The 20,080-nt window shown below is 37.1% G+C and overlaps 1 protein-coding gene across 7 annotated transcripts in view; it reads left to right on the forward strand.

The window, feature by feature from the left end:
• Nucleotides 1-20,080, forward strand: part of Tmem245 (transmembrane protein 245) — an 85,779-nt gene that overhangs the window by 49,083 nt on the left and 16,616 nt on the right. For 4 of the 7 annotated variants that reach the window (XM_076845708.2, XM_076845709.2, XM_076845711.2 and 1 more), the window contains 4 exons: nucleotides 263-361; nucleotides 2,327-2,458; nucleotides 8,324-8,446; nucleotides 8,575-8,720. In XM_076845708.2, the coding sequence (XP_076701823.2) occupies nucleotides 263-361; nucleotides 2,327-2,458; nucleotides 8,324-8,446; nucleotides 8,575-8,720 (500 nt within the window). Of the gene's footprint in view, nucleotides 1-262; nucleotides 362-2,326; nucleotides 2,459-3,404; nucleotides 3,441-8,323; nucleotides 8,447-8,574; nucleotides 8,721-20,080 lie in introns of all 7 variants that reach the window. The other 3 variants (XM_076845706.2, XM_076845707.2, XM_076845710.2) reach the window with 2 other exon arrangements.

Raw genomic sequence — 20,080 nt, forward strand, 5'->3', positions numbered from 1 at the left:
GCGTGGCTTCATTTGTACCATTTTCTTATGTATCTCTTAGAGACCTGGGAACAGAGGAAAGAAAAAAGAAGCAAAAACATGAGAAAGGAAAGGGAATTTACTGGGAACATTGAGAAATAGAATATAAGAAAATAACACAATGAGGCTAGCCTTAACTAAATAGTCTGGAACATTTTAGTTTGGTTTGGACAAATGAAGACCCAGCCTGTATTGAGTTGTTACCTGAATTTTTAAATCAGATTATATCTGTATTTTTTCCTAGCTTCATAAAATTCTAGGAGATAAGATGAACAATACAGCTGTAATTGAGAAGCAAGTACTAGAACTTTGGGACAGACTGTATCATTCTTGGTTTGTAAAGGTAAGTTATCTTAGCAAAGGATTTTCATTGTAAACTGAAGTCCTTTTAATGTAATTTATACATTCATTGACTACATAGGATTGTATTCACATTGGAATTTCATTTATTGAAATTCTGTTTTAGCAGGATCTTAAGCCTCAGGTGACTAAAAGTCATCTTATGTCAATGGTTTGTCTCCTGGCAGAACTTGTTAACTTGGGTTGTCTGTTGTATCATTATTCTGTCCTCTGCTTGTTATAGATGACATCTTGTCCTCCAGACTAGCTCTATGCATTGGAAATGTAATGTGAGCCACATGTTTGGGGGTTTTTTTTGGTGCTAGGTATTATACCCAGGTCTTGTGAATGTTAAGCATGTGTTGTTCTACTGAGCTGTATCTCCAGCCCTTGCAAGCTGCATGTGATATTTTATATTCTTTTTTAAATTCTAAGCTTTTGAAATTTAGTGGGCATTTTATACCAAATAGCACATCTGTTTTGGAGCTACCTACATTTTAAGCTTTTAGTAACTACATGTGGCTAGTTGTTCCTGTTTTGGACAGTACACTTCTACCTATTTAAGAACTTTTCTCTGAGAAAGTGGAAATAGTACTAAAAGTTCAGAGACCTTTACTTTAAATCAACCTTGTGTACTGTTTATATTTATGTACTTTTACTTCAGAATTTGTGATGGAAAGTAATGCAGTTTTTCCCCGAGTATAAAAATGATGGATTAGAAAGCAGCGTGTTCTGCTGAGCTGTGCTCCATACCAGGTCCAGTGGCTGTCAGGAGCTGACCTCTGCATACTGAAGGGCAGAGGTATTGGTTCTTTCCCAGGTTGATGTAAGGAAAGGAGGAGCAGCTGTGAATCTCTTAACCTGGGGTGGAAGCGAGGGGAACTGTCTTTAAACTTGAATTTGTGACTTACTGACCTGTTTTGAATGTATTCTCTTGCCTTTGGATGAGTTGAGGGAATATGGTACTGGTTTTCTTACCTTTCAAAGACTGGGAGTTAAGACTTTTAATGGCATATTAGTTTGAATATCATATATTTCATTCTGATTGCTGAAGAACCAGGTAATTATAAAGGTCATATCTATTTCCTTTGCCAACTCTGGGGCTTCTTAACAGAGTTTCCTGTGCCTCACCCTTTTAGTATAGATCTATAAATAGTATACTGTCTTTCTTTTTTTTTGACCTCTTTCACCAGGACCTGAGTCTCTGCATTGTGTAATGGATATTAATATCAGTGTTTTATTTGCAAAAATGAGAGAATGGAAGCACATGCAAAATATTAAGAACTTCACCCTGAATTTTAACCTCACTTTGTTTATTCACATTTCTTTCAAATATAATTATGGTGGCATCCCTACCAGTGTTGTTCCCTTCCTGAGAGATGAATTGCATTTTCCCCCTTATCCTTGGTTCTTTGTTATAGTCACTTTGCTCCTCCTTTTATCTTGTACAGAAGACATTTTTCCTTCTTCCTTTTTGAGACTGGCTCACTGTGTTGCCCAGGTTGATCTCAAGCTCCTGGATTCAAGCTATCCTCCTGCCTCATCTTGGATGGCTGGGATATAGGCACATTATTACTGTGCTGGCTTTTGTATAGAAGGTTAATAACAGAGATGATGAAGGAGGAATAAAGCAAAGGTAAAAAACCAAGAAAAAGGTGGAGGAACTAAGAAGAAAAAGTTGAAAGTGAGCGGTGTTTTAAAATTCTGTTGTATATATTGAGTGTTTCAAAAATGTATTTAGGAAAGAAGAACTTGAGCCAGGCTTAGACACGGTACCTAAAATGTAAATGGAAAAGTGTTACATTTCATTTCTTTAGATGTCTTTACTTGATTCCTTAAATAATATAAAGATTTTTCACCTTTGAGTATTTCCTGAGGTACACAGTGGACGTAAAGCAGAATGGGACATTTATACTTTTCACTCTAGGTTAAGATGGAAGTTTCATGTTTGAACTGTTTTGTCTCATAGAATGTAACACATTCTGGAAGGCACAAAGGACATAAGATGCATGTAAGTCGTCAGAACAGCTGGCTGGGAGACATTCTGGACTGGCAGGACATCGCCTCCTTTGTTCACGAGAACATTGAGACATTTCTTTCGGTAAGGAATAGTGTTTATAGTTATGGTGGACTTACAGATTAAAAACAGAACTCTAATTCCAGGTTTTCTTTACACACTGTGAAGCCTTCAGTTACTCCGTTTTTAAGGCCATGACATTTATAGGCTGGAGAACTCTTTTTTTTTAGTTGTAGATAGACACAACAACTTAATTTTGCTCATTTACTTTTTTATGTGGTGCTGAGGATTGAACCCAATGCCTCATACATGTGAGGCAAGCCCTCTGCCACTGAGGCACAACCCTAGCCCAAGGCTGGAGAACTCTTCCTGCACTAGAAAGATATCCAAAAGCAGTTTTCTTCAGGTGTTCGTCCCCTGCCTTGCCCTTTTGAGACACACTTGTAAGATGCTGAATCCTGCAGCATGTGAGTGAAGCTGTGGGCTCCCATGTTCTCAGGAACCCTCGTCACCCAGGCTGACCAGAATGTTCCCCGCTGGACATTAGAGAGAGAGATCTGTTTTTCTAGTGGGTGAAGCCCTTGACATATGGAAATATGACTTATTCATTACATTACAGAAACTGAATATGTGAGGACTTAGCTTGTTGTCTTCCCCCCGACTTTTCTGTCATGTACCATCCACTTCTGCAGCCTTATAGCATTGCTGAGTCTTAACGTCTACTCTGCATCATTCTGGGGTGTCTTGGCATGTGGTTAGTCACAGAGATGAGAATGTTCCTTTGAATAGACTAGTGGATTCCAGTAAATTAACAATAGTTAAATTTTTAAAAATTGAAGCTTTAAGTAATAATATAGCTGAAAAGTCAGTGCTTTAAGATTTGTATTAAAAAGAAGTAATGCCTTGTTCTTTGCTTCCCAGAGACAACCTCCAGAGTTACTTTCTGTTCCAGAAGCAGCTTTCCCTGGGTGTGTACCTCTGGATTTCTAAAATAATGCTTACACTGCCCTTTTTTGTTTTGCTATTTTAGGTATTATCTTTTGGCTTCCAAATATGGAAGATGAAGGTAAAGATGTGACTTCTTCAAGTCCTTCAATGCCTTCTAATACCTCCCTTGTGATTTTTCTGATTCCTCCTCTTGCTCCCTGTACCTGCAATCACACTCTTCCCTTCCTCTCACTCCTCCCAGATTGCTGTAACAGTTTACAGTTAAGTCTGTAAATCATGTCCTTCAGTTTTTATTTTATAGGGGTTTTTTTGGTCTTTTTTTTCTTAAGGGGCTTGTATTGCCCAGACTGGCCTCAAGCTCCTGGGCTCCAGCTATTCTCCTGCCTTAGTCTTCCTAGTAGCTGGGGCTACAGGTGTGATTTACCTCGCTAGGTGCTTATGTTTTTGATAATCCTTTCCCTATGTTTCCTCTAATCCAGTGATTCTCAAACTTTTGATCTAAAAATTACAAAGTGCTTATTTATCCCTTTATTAAATAACAACATTACATGTTAATATATAGAGTATGCTTTTAGTTTGTGAAAAATACTGTTTTCTAAAATGAAAAAAGAAGTACTGGGAAGAGTGGCTTTCTTTTAATTTTTCAGTCTGTTAAACTGCATTCTCAAGTCTGCTCTGCCTCCAGTCTGTTGGGATTGTTTATTTGGTTGAAGTATATGAAGATCATCCAATCTCACACAGGTGTCTAGATAGAAAAGAGAGAAGTCTTTTAATAGATTTTTATTGTGGCTATTCTTTGATACTACATCAAAACTCAGTTAACTAACTTTTAAAAGGTTAGTTGCAGGGTGAAATTTAAAATCGTATCCATGATCTTTTTGTATTCTTGTGTATTAAAGTCTTTTGGTCCATCTTGGTTGGGCGTGTTTCAGCCTTGTGTGCTTTGGTAGTATACACTGATCATTTGGAATATCAATTCACTGGTGTCTGTACATCTTCAAAATATTGATACTCTGTAGTATTAAAAAATTATGTTCTTTAGCTATCAAGGCCTCAACACCTGATAAAAATTTCCAAAATTAACTTTTTTTCTCAAAAGCTCAAATTTTATTGTTGACCACAAACACTGGGTGATTTTTTTGTAAGTGACACTTTATTCGGTTGTAAATGAACTTTATTCATTTTGAATTCATGTGGAAATGGTATTCAGTGAGAAGTTCAGCTAGTTGTGTTCCCAGGTCAGTCACACAAGTGCCCTTCCTCTGAGGACTGTTGAACTTCAGTCAGTGAGTGGCAGGAGTGTGTTTTGCTTACTTTCCCTTTCCTCACACAGAATGTTAAAAAAAAAAAAAAAAAAAGACAACTATTCAAAGATTGATACTAAATTGAATTAATGACTTTTCCTGCTGCATAGAGTATATGTTAAGTGAAGCTGGTGCCAGCTGTGTGGCGGTGAATACAATGAACTCTAGAACAGTCTTATGTGGTGCTGAGGATCAAACCCGGGCCGCACACATGCCAGGCGAGCGCGCTACCACTTGAGCCACATCCCCAGCCCCCATTGATTGTCTTTATACCACCAGTGCAGAGGCCAACGTGAAGTAAAGCATGGGCTTGATTATTATTAACAAAATAGCTTTGGCTTCACATAACCTCAGAAGGATCTTGGGGGCATGGGTTGTCCAGGAGAAATATTGTGAGCATCACTTACCGGCTTTCTAAAGTGCCTTTTAGTCAAGTGTCGGATTGCTTAATTTTATAAACATCTTTTGTTTCCCTTTTTAGTACTCCCTCCCACCACCCCCTCCCAAGTGGCTTCAACTTTACTCTTGAAATCTTGATTCAATTTCCTGTTTCTGCTATCATACTTGTAATTTCCAACAGCTCTTTCTTATATACCAAGTCTTCCTTTGTTATTTCTTTGAGAATATTACTAATAAAAGTTGCCCTCTGTTTGTTCTGAGTCTCACCTTTCACCTTTGAGACTATCCTCAGATATCTGTCTGGTGACCCTTGGCAGTTTGATGCTTTCTAAGAGTGAAACAGCCAGTTTGAAGGTCTTCAGCCAGGTCAGCTTGTAGAAAAGTCCAAGGGTCAGCAGGTTCTACTCAGTTTATGGACCTTCCAGGCAACTTTTTCATGCCAGTGCATATCCAAGATAACTTATTGTCTAATAATAAATATATTTGAGTGTTTGTTTTCCCCCAAAATTCAGGTGTGTTAACAAGAAGTTATTGAATTCTTTTTTTGTCTTACTTTGAGCCTGCAATAGTTGAATTTTAAAGGATCTATCACTGACAGCTGAAGTGCTGTTACTGAATCAAATTAAGATAGATGATACAAAAGAATTACTTAAATTTTATAAATTTTTATGGAAATAAAACAAATGGGTAGTTTTGAAATTAAAACAATTTAGCCATGAAGTCCCCCCCCCCCCAAAAAAAGGACACAATTCTTATGTCTAAACACATTTAAATATTGAGTAGTAGTTCAGGAAACAGATTATCTAGTGTTTTTTATATAAAATATTTGATGACAAATATTGTGCTAGGTTCTTTAAAATATTTTCTAAAATTTAATTTTCATAAAACTTCTGTAAATTCAAGATAATTGCTTTCATTTTGATAGGATAGTGGCATTAAAAATAACAGTAGATATTCAGATTCAGTTCTTCTTTCATTGGTTCCAGAGACCATACTTGCCATAATACTGCAATATCTTTCAAACCATATTTCATACTCTAGAAGACTCTGCTTTTCCTAGTGTTATTCCTTTATGCTTTTATTTGCTTATTTTGTCTGTTCTCTTTCTGATCTTATAGTCCATAGGCAGCTTAGAGCCAGTCTTGTTTGTGGACTCTTCCTAGTGATTTCAGAACACATTGAGGTTCCCCTACATTTTTTTCTTATTTTGACTTCTGCATCCCTATAATGTTCTGTTTTAAACTTTTTCTAAACTGTTTCTTTTGAGTCTTCATGAGTTCCATAGCTGGGAAGTCATATTTATAATCAGAGGTTATGTGGTGAGCAGTGGACTCAGGGTGCAGGGATGCAGAACAGCTAGAGGACGGTGAGGCCTCCTTGGTCATTTCTTACCCACCACCTTTCATGAATATGCTGCTTTATGGCTTAGGTGTCTCCTGGGTTTTTTGTGTTTCAGGACCAACTACTCTGTTCTTGACATTTTTTGAGTTATGTTTGTATCCTTGACTATATCAATAGTAAACCTGGCTCATATTTTCTGCTTTTGACCTGAGATATATTTATTTACATAAATCTGTTTCATTTTCAGGTTTAGGGGCTTTGTTACTATTTCTGTCTTTACTAATTTCCTCTGTTTTAAGACTGGCATATAAACTAGAACTGCTTTTTACCTTAAGATTTACTTAAGTTTCTAGGAATGTCCTTTCTTGTTTTCTCCAGCTTATTCCCTTTTTTTTCAAATAAGAAAAGTTACTTGAATTACTTTAGTACCATTTATATTTTCAACTAATTTCTTAAAATTACCACAGGGTATTTTCCATAAGTGTGACCCAAAAACTATTTAAAATTTTTTTTTGATTAAGAATTCCAGAATGACTGAGCCCCCAAAAGAGGCTTGTCAAAATCACAAAGGGCTTGTTGGTTTGTTTCTTGGAATCAGTGGCATTGTTCATTCATTCTTTATCCCACCAGGTCAAACAGTCAATCATGCATATTTTTGTAGGCATTGTGAAACACTCTCAAGATTTTATATAAGGAGGTTTTGTAAATGAAGCCAGCCTGCTGAAGTTCTCTTATGAAGATTGAGCTGAGATCTGCAAGAAATGCTGAGGGCAACAAAACATGCTTTTATAAATGATATATTTGCGGTAGGAAAGGAATGGATGGGCCTTTCATAGAACAGATGGTCTAACATGAATATATGACAAAAAACAGATCTACTGTTTTCAGAAAGGGCACCAGAATAACAACCAGGCCATCTGAGTTCTTGCCCCAGCCCTGTTTCTCCTCCTTAGTTCTGTGCCCTTGGGCAAGTTTTTAAAAACCCGAGCTTCAGTTTATAAGTCTATGAAACAAGGATGATATCATCTCCATTTCTTCCCTCATAGCACTGTTGTGAGGTTTGTAGAACTATCTTGAAGACTGTTAATTAATGGAAGGTGTTTTCCTGATTACATATTTTGCTTCCATGTTTTTCATTACGAGGGAGGATAGTCTCCTTGGGAAGAATAGAACAGACACTACCATAGGTAATTCATGAAAAGTTCATGAAAAGCAAGGCATTAAAAGCATGGAGGTGGGCTGTAGACACTGTTCATTTCTTGGCATATTTAACATGTAATAGCTATCATCTTGATATAATGTTTTAGTGAATTTTCAGGGAATACATGAACTTAAGTCAGTAAGTCTCAATATAATAATCGTGGTCTATCTCAGGAAAGATTCTGCCCTTGACCCTAGTGATTTTAATGGTTGTTCCTGTGGTATTTTTTATATTTGTAGTTGAATCTAAGATGGCAAGAATGGAATGAAGCCGATAATACAATAAGTGCTAGAACTTCATGGCCTATACTTTTGATCCTATAAGATAAATATGTACGCAGGATGTATTCTGACATATTCTCCTGTAGACATTTTTATGTGCATTCTATTTTAACATAGTTATAACCATACTATATAAAATTTTTTGTATTCTGCTTTTAAAACTTAGTGTTATTATAATCATATTTTCCTATTATAATAGAAATGTTTCTAATAACTACCTGCTATTATTTGAAGTGGATTCATCATAATTTTGTAACCATTTTCCTTATCACTGAATGTGTAGATGTTTTTGATTGACACCCCTCCCACCCCCCACCCCCCACCCCCCACCGCCGCCCTGCCACCCTCTTAAGAAGCTCATAGTTCTTGTCTTTCGGTAATGGTAGTAAGACACTGTATTCAAAGCAAACTAGATGGCTGTAGCAGCTCCTTTCATGAGGATGAGTTCTGACATCCAACTTTCCCTCCTTGACAGATCTTGGAGTCCCTGTGGATAGTTATGAGCCGGAATGTGAGCCTGCTGTTTACCACGGTCACCACGCTCCTGACCATTCTTTTCTACAGTGGCACTGCCCTTCTCAATTTTGTACTCTCTCTGGTATGTCTGTCTAGATAAGTACTTGTCCCATTCTCCACTGAAGCATTTTCTTGGTTCTGTTTGCATTTGTGAGTGTCTGTAGTTTCCCAAATGTGATTTTTTAGGAGACACTATCCTTTTTTTTGCAGATAATTTTCCTGACCACACTATTTTATCTGTTAAGTTCCAGTGATGAGTACTACAAACCAGTGAAGTGGGTGATAAGCCTGACACCACTATCTCAGCCAGGCCCATCTTCTAATATTATCGGCCAGTCTGTGGAAGAAGCTATCAGGTAGGGGTAAGATTTATGCTTTTGTTCTCTTCACCAACTGCTTTCCATGAGAAGCTTCTTGTCTATCTTGAGCTTCTTAGTAATATTCATCACTAAATTAGTGAAAGACTCTGGTACTCTCAAGATTTTCAGCTCATTTTGAGAAGATGCTATAAGTAGTACATATGTTAAACTCTGGCTTGTTTGTTTGTTTGTTTGTTATTGTGATTTCCAAAGATGCCCTGGCCTGCTGTCCATCAGCAGCTCATAGTCTAGTTCTTGTTGTCATGCCACTTGTATGGGAGAACCCCCTTCTTCTACCACTTCACTTCCTCAGAACCTTCCTCTGTTCTCAGGAATTCTAGCTTAGATCTGGGAGGGCAGCAGATGGCCTTCATGTTTCTTTTTGTCTCCCGCTGCAGCCAGGCTGTGCTGTCTGCAGGGACAGGTTGGATACTGGAAATGCAGTCTTTAGTTCAAGTCAGAAGCTCTGTGTGCATAGTAGGTTCTGTCCAGAAACTTCCATCATGCCTCTGAGGTCCTTGTATGGCAGGCTTGCTCTTCGAATGAGGATCTTTTTCAACTTGTACATTCCATATTCCATAGCTCTTTCAAAGCCACTGGCTTCTAGACCCCATTTCTTTCTTCTCTTCACCATGCCTGGTAGGGAGATGCTTTTTGCAGTATAGATCTCTCTCAACTCATCCCCCCACTCCCTTCCTCTTATTACTTATTAATATGACTCTATATTTTTTACTCAAGTTAAACCCTAATATCATCCACTAGAACTCTTTTTTTAGTAACTCTTCTTTCTAGTTACTAGTAACTCTAGTAAGTTATTAGTCAGGTGGTCTTAAGCTTTGTTGAATAGTAAATCTTAGGCATTTTGGTTTTCCATATACATTTTAAAAATAGCTATATGTGGCTGGATGTGGTGGTGATATTCAGCTATTCCCAGCTATTCATGAGGATTGCAAGTTTTAGGCCAGCCTTGGCAACTTAATGAGAACTATCAAAAAAATAAAATAGAAAGGGCTGGGGATGTGGCTCTGTGGTGCTTGCTGCACTTGCCTAGCATTTGTATTTTTGAGGTCCTGGGTTTAATCTCCAGTACCATAAACAAAAACAAAAATATTGATGAATCAATCACAAAGTATTGTTTGGAATTAGCCATCACAGAAATCTTGATTTGACCTGATAATCTTGACTCACTAATCTTAGCTTACTTTTCACCTATAACCGTTAGAGAGAATATATCTTTTCTGGAAACTTCCTCAGTTTCTAGGTTTTCTCTTTTAGTCCTGCTAACAAGGCATGGATAAAATCTTCACCGATACTAGTAAGATTTTTTTTAAAAAAAGCTCTTAGTACTCATATGGTGCCCTGGAGTATCTACATGGGGTCATCCATGTAAAGATTCCAGATGTGGGAGTGTGTTATCCAACAGCAGCTGTCAGAGTGATGCTATCTTTAAGAATGTATTATTAGCTTTAGTCTATGTGAGTCTGGGGCATCGTCCTTACCTTTGGGTAAATAATGGAAATTGCAACAGTAGGGTTTTTGTTTGTTGTTTATCTCAGATATTTTTCTAAATCAAAAAAGCATATGCAAATACTCTAGCCAAATGGAGTATTTCTTTCTTTCCAAAAGGAAAAGGATGTTGACCCAGCCATATCAGAGACTGGCAGCAGTCCTCCTGTCTATGTGACTTAGCAAGCCATCCAGAGGAACATGTACCTTGCCCATAAAGAGTTTTAAGAAAGATGGTACTTCCCTAAAGTAAGCTTCTTTAGCACTGACTCTTATCTTCACAAAAGTTTTTTTCTGTTTTCAAATCACAATTCTTGAGTTTTCTCTTATTTTCTTAAAGTACACCACTTTCCATCTGTCCTCTAAAATGTCTGTTATGGAGTCACCCCTTTTTTTTTTTTCTTATTTTCATCTTTTGGATACCAAATATTGCTGCCTCCTTTGTTTGGAAATTAATTTTTTTAAGTCTTGGCTGCTAATAGATCTGTGGTCATGGTAAGTACAGCTGTAATTTGCACCTATATCCAATTGATCAAAAGTGCCTATCCTGTTATTCCATGATACCGTCTTCCAGGAGAAACTGGTTGGGGTAGAAGATCATGAATTAAATTTGCAGTATTGTTTAGACCATTTATGTAGACACATGCAGCTGGCAGCTATATTCAGGCCTTTAGCTCAGGGAGACTTTGAGATTAGGAAGAGTGCTGTAATCTTCAGATATATGAAGAAATGTGTTTTTTCACAAATTAGTTTGGCATTTTCTTGCTGTACACTAATTATGCACTATGCCAGTAGCCCATGAATGGTTCCAAAGTATATCAAGACAAAAACCATTTCATTTTTTATCATACCATTTTTAATACAGAATAAAAATTCAACAGATTTCAGTACCTGACTGTTGGTACTCAAAACTGATTGATTTTTGTGAGTCTGATAAATCTGTATAGACTACAAAAAGTGTTAAGACTTGAGCTGTCTTTCGGACCAAAGCTATATCAAATTATATAAAGATTGTAATTCAAGATGATTTTTTGCAGTCTGTGTACTTTGGGTTATTTCTTTATTAGGTCAAATTCTGTGTAAGTCTTACAATGGATTCCTCTCAAGAGCCTCTAGGATAACAGTGAGCTATTTCTAAGAACTCTTGTTCATTCTGAAGGATTGTGTTCAAGTAGGAATATTTCTTCATTGTGAGAGATTTTTAAGAGGCAAAACATACAAATGATTATGAAAATATTATTTTTAAAGTGCAGCTTGGTCTGTAAATTTTCAGTGATAACAAGTTTCATAAGCAGCAGTCATTAATCATCATCAGTGTTGTAGTTAAGTGGAAGTCATTAAACTTGTTTTATTTGATCCATTAATACGTTAAAAGTGGAATGAAACTGGAGGCTAATTGCATGACCAGACACTGAAACTTTGCCTTCTTATTTATGTGTCTCCTGTATGATCACTGTGCCATTGAATTTTTGAACCTTAATTATTACTGAATCAGTATTCTCCTAAATTGAACACTTTTGTGGTTAGGTTTTCATTTCATGGATTTTTGAGTTAGTGGCATGCATCCTTTATCCCTAGACCATTTTCCTCCCTTTAGCAGCATGTTGTCTCCTGAATGTACACATCACACCCTTCTTCCCCGATGCTCCCATTCTGCTTGCTCTGGTGGAGATATTGCACATTACTAAGTTGCATGTTGTCACGGCCTCAATGCAATTTAGTGTGTGTGATATTTTCACATGAGTGCATGCACACGGGTATGGCTCTTGCTTGCTGGTATTACAACTTTGAATGCTGGTGGGTGGAAGTCCTACAGGTGAATTAGATGGGAGAATGTGTGTACTGTAAGACTTTGAGTTGGAAAGTGAACATACTTCCACTTTGACACCCCAATTTTGGAGAATTTTTTAAATCAGCATTTCTGTTTTTTACTTTGAGCAAATTAAATAAGCATTGGAAAGAAACTTTCATGCATTTAAGGGTATGAATAGCATTTGTTTAAATTGTATAAGGAAGAGTTTAAAGCTTTAAAAAAGTATTTTCATTTATTTGAGATCTCCTAACATTGAATTAAAGAGGGAGAATTGATTCTGCATATATGAGAAATTTAAATGAGCTAGAGTTCTTAAAAAATAATCAAGACAATAAATACCTGCCTTTTAACCTACTTGATTAAAGATTGTGTCTGAAATACTCTGAACCTTTATCTTTTTTTTAGTTTCCAATGAAAGTCACCTAAAAATCTTTGTCTTGTGTGTAATTTCTCACTGTGATGGTTTAAAAATTGCTACTTTTATTTTAATGGGCTTGTAATAGAACTAGTTTTGAGAGATGAATGTTTACAATTTGTCTTGGTATTGAAACAACCTGTTGTTATGTTTTTAGCATTAGAATAAGCTTCCATGATCTACAGGCACTGTTAAGGACACAAAAGATGTATTAGTGGTATAAAAATAATTAATATTGCTACTTCCAGCATCTCCAGATGATTTACTGAATGCCAGTGTTGTGTGCTTCTGCCTGTGACAGACTCAGAACTGTTTTTGTGGGAATGGAAGCTTTCTGTACAAATGGCTCTTTCTTGTACCCCTCAGCCAGTTTTCTGGGCCTGAGTGCACATCATGACCATTCCGCTTACACTGAGAATCCATTGTCAACCAGGTTTCAGTGCTTTGTACTGTGGAGCTGAGTCTCTGGGCCAAATGAGCCACGAATGGGAAAGAGGGATGTAATTTCTCAGGAGAGGTTAGGTGTACAGACAAACCCTGGAGATAATGCAGGTTTAGTTTTAGATCATTGCAATAAATTGAGTTATGTGAATTTTTTTTGGTTTTCCAATGCACATAAAAATTATGTGTACCCAATACTATAGCCTATTAAGTGGGTAATAGCATTCTATCTGAAAAAACTTTTGTAACTTAATTTAAAAATATCTTATTGCTGAAAAAGACTAATAATTAACTGAGATGTTGGAAAAATGGGTTTCATAGACTTAACTCAACATAGTTGACACAAATGTTCAATTTGTTAAAAAAAAATGCTTTACAATATCTGAAGTACAATGAAGCAAAATATAATAAAGGGAGCAGGAGGGTACTTTTCCCAATTGGAGTTTTATATGCAGTGTCTCTGAGAGCTCACTGTTTTCCTTTGATAGCTCACCTCTTGCTTGAGGCACACTGTTGCAGTGCTGGGAGAATACTGGTAAGGCTGATACTGATAGCTGTTGGTTGTCCTGGGAAATGAGAATCTAGTAGTCTGTCTGCTTGAGGGTGGGACCAGTGTACAGAAATATTGTAGAGTAGACAGAATGTGATTTTTGGATTCTTCGCTTTCTTGCTGATTCTTCCTTAGACATGTGCTTCTTACATGGCCACAGTGTATGGCCCTGTGTACTTCCAAATGCACAGAGGTTCTTGACTGGTTGTAATTCTCCCAACCCGAGGACTTGCTTCAGAATCTCATTTCATGAAAAGTAGGTCTTCTGATCCAGTTCTTACCTTAGGTGAGGCATTGCTGGATTGGAGCACTATAGCCTGCCTTCCATTAGAGAGGTGCCCTTCCCTTGAATGGTCTATTACAGTGTGGGACAAGGGAATATATGTGTAATAATGGGAGGTCTCTGTGTGAGGAAGTGGCCTTGTTGAAAAGGGGAGCCTCCAGCTCGGTGGCTAATGTCAGTTTTTTCTTCTGTTGTGCTAAATCAGTCCTGCCCAGCTACCAAAAGAGAGGAGAGAAAGAGTTTCCAGAATATTCTGAATTTGATTCTCATCAGTTGCTGATTACTGGAGAGCTTAAAGATGTGGTTAAAGGACAACTGTCAGTCATCTTTGAAGAATCACTTGTAAAGAAGGGATCCAAAGGGCTGGGGTTGTAGCTCAGTGTTAGAGTGCTTGCCTTGCATGTGGAAGGCACTGGGTTTGATCCTCAGCACCACATAAAAGTGAAATAAAGGTATTGTGTCCATCTGCAATAAAAAAAAAATATTAAAAAAAAAAGAAGGGACCCATAAGTCAGAACACAGTCAATGCTCTTTCTCCCACCCCCCGCAAAGAAAGGGTCGAGGGTGGAATAGGATCATATGTTATATAAATATTGGAGTGATGAACCTGATTTAGGTTTTCAGTCTGATTCTATGGTATGTGCTTGATCATATGGTTGTTAGCAGTTGTAAAGGGGGAAAGGGCAATGCTTCATGGCACCATAAATTCACACAGCCACCCAGAGGGAATGCCACAAGTTCTGACTCTACTGGGATTTTTGCAAGAGATTTGACAAAGTATGTCATAATGTTTTTTGTTGACAGCAAGGCAGGGAAAGTTCTCACTGAATTTGTGAATATCCAAAAAAGTGTTGATTAATTAGTTGATACCAACGAGTGAATGAAATAAAGGAATTGTCTTTCATTGGTATGATTGTAAGGAATATTCTTGCATTGATTAAACTAATAATTTCTGGTAATCCTTTTAAACTATATTATGCACATTATATGCCAGATAAAGTGTTAGTTGACTATGAGGGTAAATTTAATGGATGTTAGGTAATATGCCAGATAATGGATGTTAGTTATATGCCAGATAAAGTGTTAGTTGACTATGAGGGTAAATTTAATGGATGTTAGGTAATATCTCTTATTGATTGTATTTTGCATTTCCCCAATGGTTTTGCAGTCTCTAACCCAGAGCCTTGCCCATACTGGCAGGTGCTATGCCACTGAACTACATCCCGTACTCCCCGCAAAAAGTCCATCTTTGTACCTGTGGTTTGAAATGCATGCTTTATTTTATATTAAATGTCCACATACAAATTGTTTTACTTCTGGACTTTTGTATTCTGTTTTATCTGATGGTTTGTCTATTCATTGGTGAGTACCACAGGTCATTAATTATAGGCACATAAAAAGGATTTTTTTTTTTTTTTTTTTTTTAGTATGTGCATGATTCTGATTATCAAACTAGGGCCTCGCATGTGGTAGGCAAGCATTCTATCTACCACTGAACTATATCCCCAGCTTCCAGTCTCTGAATTTTAGGTTCCAGAGAACCCAGAGATGAGTATTATAGGTTATTGCTTTTATAGCTTCATGTGTATGCTACTGTTCAGCTAAACAAAACTTGCTGGCATGCTACTTGCATTGTATTAGTTTCCCATTGCTGCTATAACAAGTTTGGCAAAAACTTAGTGGCTTTAATAACATATACTTTTTATTTTTTTAGTTGAGAGGTTAGAAGTCCTAAAAATCAGGAGGGTTGTGCTTTTTCTGTAGAATGTAGGGGAGAATTTGTTTTGTCTTTCTAGTTTCTAGAGGCTGCCTTTATACCTTGAATTATGGCTCCTCCCTCCAGCTTCAAGGCAGCAGCGTGGGATTTCTGATCTCCCTGTCTGAGCTCTACTTCTGTCCTAATGTCTCCTTCCCTGACTCTTACTCTGTGCCTCCCTCTTCATGTTAATTTTTTTTTTTTTTTTGGGTACCAGGGGTTGAACCCAGGGCCACTCAACCACTAAGCCACATTCCTAGTCCTTTTTAAAAAAATTTTTAGAGACATGGTCTCACTGAGTTGCTTAGAGCCTTGCTACGTTGCTGAGGCTCACTTTGAACTCACGATTTTCCTGCTTCAGCAGACTCCCGAGCTGCTGGGATTACAGGCATACGCCACCACTCATGGATTTTTTTTTTTTTAAATTGAGATAAAATCCATATTAAACTCAATATTTTAGCTACTTTAAAGTATATATGTAATTCAAAGGTTTGTAGTTCATTCACAGTTTGTACAACCAGTACCACTAATTCTACACGGCCTTAGTATATAAGGACTTTTTAAAAAACATTTTTCTTTTTTTTTTAAAATAATGTACAGTTGATAAAAATATATTTTCTGTGTATAATTAAATGTTTTGATATAGTGCATAAATTGTGAAATGATTAAATCAAGCTAATATATCGGTCATCTCATATATTTGTTAGTTTTGTTGTGAGAACACTTAAGATCTACTCTTTTAGCAAATTTCATGTGTACATTATTATTAAGAATAGCCACCATGCTGTACAGTAAATCGTCTGGACTTCCTCATCCTGTACCTACATATTTGACCTTTTGACCAACTCTCTAACCCCCTACTCCCAGCCTCTGGCAACCACCTTTCTGCTTTCTGCTCCTTTGAGTTCAGTTCTTATATTCCACATGAGTGAGTTCATGTGGCATTTGACTTTCTGTGTCTGGCTTATTTCACTTAGCATAATGTCTTTCAGCTTTGTCCATTTGTTGAAAATGATAGAATTTCCTTCCTTTTTGATACTAAATAATGTGGCCTCGAACGTGTGTCTTCACATTTTTTTTATCCACTCATCTGTTGATGGACACATAGGTTGGTTGTGTATCTTGGCTGTTGTGAATGGTGCTGCATTAGGAGCATAGGGCTGGGTATGAAAGCTCAGTGGTAAAGCATGTATGAGCCCTTGGGTATGATCTCCAGCACTGCAAACAAAACCAGAAATCATGGAAGTAAGATACCTCTTCCACATACTCATTTCAGTTCATTTGGATATATACCCAGAGGTGGGTTTGCTAGATTTTTGAGAAAACTCTATAAATGCCATTATTTTCCATTTGACTCTACTAATTTACATTTTCCCCAGCAGTTCCCTTTGTCTACATACTCACCAATTTTGCCTTTTTTTAATTTTTTGATGGTGCTGGGGATTGAACCCAGGGCCGTGTGCATGCAAGGCAAGCATGCTACCAACTGAGCTATATCATCAGTCCCCTTTGTCCATTTTTAAATTGAGTTATTTTATCCTACTGACTTATTTTTGGATATAAACCTGTTTCAGATACATGATTTGCAAATATTTTCTCCTAAACTGAGATTGTCTTTTCATTCTGTCGATATTTACCTTTGCAGATGAAATGCCATTTTGGCTATTTTTGCAGCCTGTGTTTTGGGGGTGGGGGTCATATGTTAAAAACTCATAGCTTACACCAAGGTCAAGGAGTTTTTCCCTCTATTTTCTTCTCGTAATTTTACAGTTTCACGTCTTAAGTCTTAAATCTATTTTGAGTTGATTTTTATATATGATTTGAAAATAAAGCTCCATGTCATTCTTTAGGATTTTAGTAATTATATTGGTATAACTAGGTAATTCAAGCTAATCTATCTCAAGATTTTTAATCACATTTATCAAGTTCCTTCTGTCTTGTGAGGTGACAGTATCACAGGTTCTGGGGAAAAGATGTAGATATTATTGTGGGGCCATTGTTCATCTTACCACATGTATACTTAAAAGTAAATGTTAATTTCTCTTGAACTTCCCTTTTCCAATATGCAAGGCTCTGGGAGTTCAAACTTCTAGAATTTTCATCAGAATCCCTTGGGTGTTGGTCAAGTATACACATCTTACAAACTCTGATCAGAATACATCAGTAATAGCTGCTGTCTGGTGAGCACCTGCTGTGCAGGGGGTCAGTTACTAGAGGCTTTAGGTGCACTGCCTTTTAGCTTTTCATGAGCTGAATTGCTTTTTCTGCCAGTATCAACTCCCATAAAGCTGTTCAGTATGAATTTTGATATCACACGTTGAGGAGATACCTTGTGGTGGAGGTGTTGACTTCTGGGATGATGTCCATGGACCACAGATTTTTTCTGAATTGGGAGATCAGAATAATTGTTAGTGCTTCTTTTATAAAGGTAAATAAATAGACATTGTGTAACCCAGGGTCTACTCCTAGATATTTATCAAAGAAAAATGTTGACAGTGTATGTTTACACAAAGATATATACTTTAATATTCATAGCAGCTTTATTCATGATAGCTTTAAAACTAGAAACTGACCAAATGCTCATCATCTGGTAAGTGGATAAACAAATTTTGGTTTATCTATATAATGGAACACTACCCAGCAGTCAAATGATGGACTACTATTCCATTCAACAATGTAGATGAAGCCCAAAAGCATTAGGTGAAAGAAACCAAACACCAAAAACCACATAATATCAATCAATGTAATGTACTGCTGAATAACACATTTAAAATGATTAAGATGACAAATGTTATGTTATTCCTATTTTACCACTTTTTTAAAAAATGCTATATAACGTATGATTCTGTTTATATGAAATTCTAGAAAAGGTAAAATTTATAATGAAAGAAAGCATATCTAATGGCTGTTAGAGGTCAGGGGCTGGGAGGGACTGACTACAGAGCACATGAGGAACTGACTACAGAGCACATGAGGAAACTTTTTGGGGTGATGGAAACATTCTAAATATAGTGTTGTGTAACTTAAGTCAAAACTTAATTGCACACTTAAAGTTGGCAAGTTTATTATTTATAAATTATCGTTCACTAAAGCACAAAAAGAGAAGAAAACATGGTTAGGAATTTGAGGGTGTTGAAAATTCAATCTCCTAGGATTTTACTTTGCTATTTTCTAAAGGTTGTGCATAAGATCCTAAGTAATGCAGTAAAGGGGAATATATTGTTTTTTCATCCCTCATCAGGTTGCATGAATATGTTTAGTAGCTACAAACAATATATAGTGCATTTAGGATCCACAGAATTATTTAAAAGTTGCCTTAACAAGAATATCACAATCAGCATTCCCAGATGTAGAAGAAAGGAGACAGTGTGTTATTTCCTACTTGTGTTTCCTTTTGGAATGAGCTTTGCTTGCTTGCTACCAGAGGGGTGATTCATTTGCAATATTGTTTAAAAAAAATTTTTTTTTTAGTTATAGGTGGACACAATGCCTTTATTTTAATTTACTTATTTTTCTGTGGTTTATCGAGCCCAGTGCCTCACCCATGCTAGGTGAGCACTCTACCACTGAGCCACAACTCCAGCCCTCATTCCTAATATTTTGTTGTAACTTAGTGTCAACTTATATTTATCTTAGACATTTCTACATATGTAAGGTAAGATCACATCAGTATCTTTTCACCTTGATGTTTCTCTAATTCTAGGCAAATTCCATTCTTTCTCTCTCAACGTTGTTATTCCCTCCCTCTCAATAGCTTCCTTCTGTTGTGCTCTCTGGGAATATGGCACTCTGTTAATTTTGCTTCCATTACAGAAATGCTTTCATTCCCTCTGGCTGGTAAGTCTTTGTCCTTAGGTCCCTTATGAGAGCACAGCCAATTGCTTGGTTTCCTCTACACTTGCCCCTCAGGAATATCTTGTCCTCTCCTATAATAATCTACTCTGAAGCACCTCAGATCTCTTGTTCTAAGCTCTCATTAAACCTCACCTCTCATTTCAGCTTTCTTCAGGATGTTTCCACAGGCCATTTTGTTTTCTGGTTCTAGAGACTGAACACAGAGGCACTTTACCACTGAACCACATACCTGGCCTGTTTTTATTTTGAGATAAGTTCTCACTAAGTTGCTGAGCCTGGCCTTGAACTTGTGATTCTGCTGTCTCAGCCTTTCTAGTGGCTGGGATTACAGGTGTTTGTGACCTGGCTTCCATTTCCTGACTTACCATTGCCCAAACTAAACTTAATCCCTCTTCTTCTATTCCTCTTCCATTCTGTCCTTCTCCACATCTTTGAGACAGTGCCACTCTTCCTCTTAGGGTTAAGGTCTGAAGCTCTGCCATTTTCTCTTTCCTCTGACTCCTCTATTCAGTTACTTTTCAGATTGTATTTCCTGCAGAGTCTCTCCCCTTTTTTGGTCTTTTTGATGCCGCTTTAGTCTGGATCCTTGTTGTCAGCGTCTCATGACATCTTTAAGATATTCTCAAGTGAAAGCTTTTGGTAAGGATGACAGGTTTGTACACTTGGGGAGCCACTGTGTTACAAAATCCATGCCTCAGAGCCCTGTTAGGTGGCTGAATCACCAGATTTCAGAGCCCG

Source organism: Callospermophilus lateralis, chromosome 2 (genome assembly GCF_048772815.1).
Source record: "Callospermophilus lateralis isolate mCalLat2 chromosome 2, mCalLat2.hap1, whole genome shotgun sequence".
Classification (NCBI taxonomy): Eukaryota; Metazoa; Chordata; class Mammalia; order Rodentia; family Sciuridae; genus Callospermophilus; species Callospermophilus lateralis.